The 2,500-nt window shown below is 55.4% G+C and overlaps 1 protein-coding gene across 3 annotated transcripts in view; it reads right to left on the bottom strand.

Annotated features, from left to right (window-relative positions):
- cep85 (centrosomal protein 85) overlaps window positions 1-2,500 on the bottom strand; it is a 16,372-nt gene that overhangs the window by 10,381 nt on the left and 3,491 nt on the right. For all 3 annotated transcript variants that reach the window (XM_053227963.1, XM_053227961.1, XM_053227962.1), the window contains exon 3: window positions 2,213-2,341. In XM_053227963.1, coding sequence (XP_053083938.1) covers window positions 2,213-2,341 — 129 coding nt within the window. The remainder of the gene's footprint in view (window positions 1-2,212; window positions 2,342-2,500) is intronic.

Raw genomic sequence — 2,500 nt, 5'->3', positions numbered from 1 at the left:
ACAACACACACACACTCTGCTCTGTACAACACACACACACACACACACACACACTGCTCTGTACAACACACACACACACACACTGCTCTGTACAATACACACACACACACACACACACAGCACTCTGCTCTGTACAACACACACACACACACTGCTCTGTACAACACACACACACACACTGCTCTGTACAACACACACACACACACACACACACACACTGCTCTGTACAACACACACACACACACACACACACACACACACACTGCTCTGTACAACACACACACTGCACTCTGCTCTGTACAACACACACACACACACACACACCCACACACACACACACACACACCCTGCACAGCGTTTGGTAAAATCTGCTACTGCACTCAGCTCTTTTTATTAGTGTTCATCAGTTAGAAATGTTATTTAATGACTGTGAGTGAAGGAGGCGTGTCCCCTATATATAACCAGCAAATTAACTATTCCAAAGGCCACGCCTCCTTTCCTCACGCCTCCTTCTCTCGCGCCTCCTTCCCTCACGCCTCCTTCCCTCACGCCTCCTCCTCTCACGCCTCCTCCTCTCACGCCTCCTTCTCACGCCTCCTCCTCACGCCTCCTCCTCTCACGCCTCCTTCCCTCACGCCTCCTTCCCTCACGCCTCCTCCTCTCAGGCCTCCTTTCCTCAGGCCTCCTTCTCACGCCTCCTTCCCTCACGCCTCCTTCCCTCACGCCTCCTCCTCCTCACGCCTCCTCCTCTCACGCCTCCTTCTCACGCCTCCTTTCCTCACGCCTCCTCCTCTCACGCCTCCTTTCCTCACGCCTCCTCCTCTCACGCCTCCTCCTCTCACGCCTCCTCCTCACGCCTTCTTCCCTCACGCCTTCTTCCCTCACGCCTCCTTTCCTCACGCCTCCTCCTCCTCACGCCTCCTTCCCTCACGCCTCCTTCCCTCACGCCTCCTTCCCTCACGCCTCCTCCTCACGCCTCCTCCTCACGCCTCCTTCCCTCACGCCTCCTCCTCTCACGCCTACTTCCTCACGCCTCCTCACGCCTCCTCCTCCTCACGCCTCCTTCCCTCACGCCTCCTCCTCCTCACGCCTCCTCCTCTCACGCCTCCTTTCCTCACGCCTCCTCCTCTCACGCCTCCTCCTCTCACGCCTCCTTTCCTCACGCCTCCTCCCCTCACGCCTCCTCTCCTCACGCCTCCTCCTCTCACGCCTCCTCTCCTCACGCCTCCTCCTCTCACGCCTCCTCCTCTCACGCCTCCTCCCCTCACGCCTCCTCCCCTCACGCCTCCTCCTCCTCTCACGCCTCCTTTTCCTCACGCCTCCTCCTTCTCACGCCTCCTCCTTCTCACGCCTCCTTTCCTCACGCCTCCTTCCCTCACGCCTCCTCCTCTCACGCCTCCTTCTCACGCCTCCTTCTCACGCCTCCTTTCCTCACGCCTCCTTTCCTCACGCCTCCTCCTTTCCTCACGCCTCCTTCTCTCACGCCTCCTTCTCTCACGCCTCCTTCTCACCCGGCCGACATTTTAATTTAGATTTTCTCAGTTCTGTGAAAATTAGGTATGATGACAAGTAATCGTTTAGATTTCTCATGGTAAAGCAAAAATATCCAAATGACTGGTTCGAATGATTCCTCGGAGCGATCTCACACAGCACGAGGTCTGACGTTTCCTCGGAACCACCCGGCGCGGTGTCCCCGCCCCGCCCACACACCCCCCCTCACACGCACACGCACACCCCTCCCCACGCGCGCGCGGCGTTCCCGCTGTTCACCCTCAGGGTTTGTTTTCACTCTGAACAAGTTTAAACACGGCTCAGATTTACAGAGAATCCTCTTTATCACATGCACACAAAACTACACACACCTGAACACACACACACACACACACACACACACCTGAACACACACACACACACCTGAACACACACACACACACCTGAACACACACACACACACACACACCTGAACACACACACACACACACCTGAACACACACACACACACACACCTGAACACACACACACACACACACCTGAACACACACACACACACGGTGTACAAGGTTGGGTCGCCAGGTGCCGGTAAACAAATGAAAATATGGAACGTTGGATTTTACGACGTTGTTCTGCATGTGTGTGTTCAGGGGTGTGTGTGTGTGTGTGTGTGTGTGTGTTTTCAGGTGTGTGTGTGTGTGTGTGTGTGTTTCTGTCTCACCCTCCGTGCTGTCTGTGGTCTTCGCTCCTGGATGCGTCTCGCTCTCGGCTCTGTGGGGCCTCCATCCGAATCGGCTCTGAAACTTCTCCGACACGGTCGGCGTCTGGAATTCCACATCCGGCTTTCCGACTGCGACACACAGGAAACAGGAATAAACCCTGGGTGTAGGAGTCACTTCATACCCTAGGTAGTGCACTTTATTTAAGGGAGTAGGGTGTTAAAAAAAAACAGATACTCATTAAACACTAGATAGGGTTTAGGGGTCGTTACGCACCTGCTGAATCCAAG

The sequence above is a fragment of the Pangasianodon hypophthalmus genome, chromosome 22 (genome assembly GCF_027358585.1).
Source record: "Pangasianodon hypophthalmus isolate fPanHyp1 chromosome 22, fPanHyp1.pri, whole genome shotgun sequence".
In the NCBI taxonomy this organism is placed as follows: domain Eukaryota; kingdom Metazoa; phylum Chordata; class Actinopteri; order Siluriformes; family Pangasiidae; genus Pangasianodon; species Pangasianodon hypophthalmus.
This window is presented reverse-complemented; position numbering and strand designations above follow the sequence as displayed.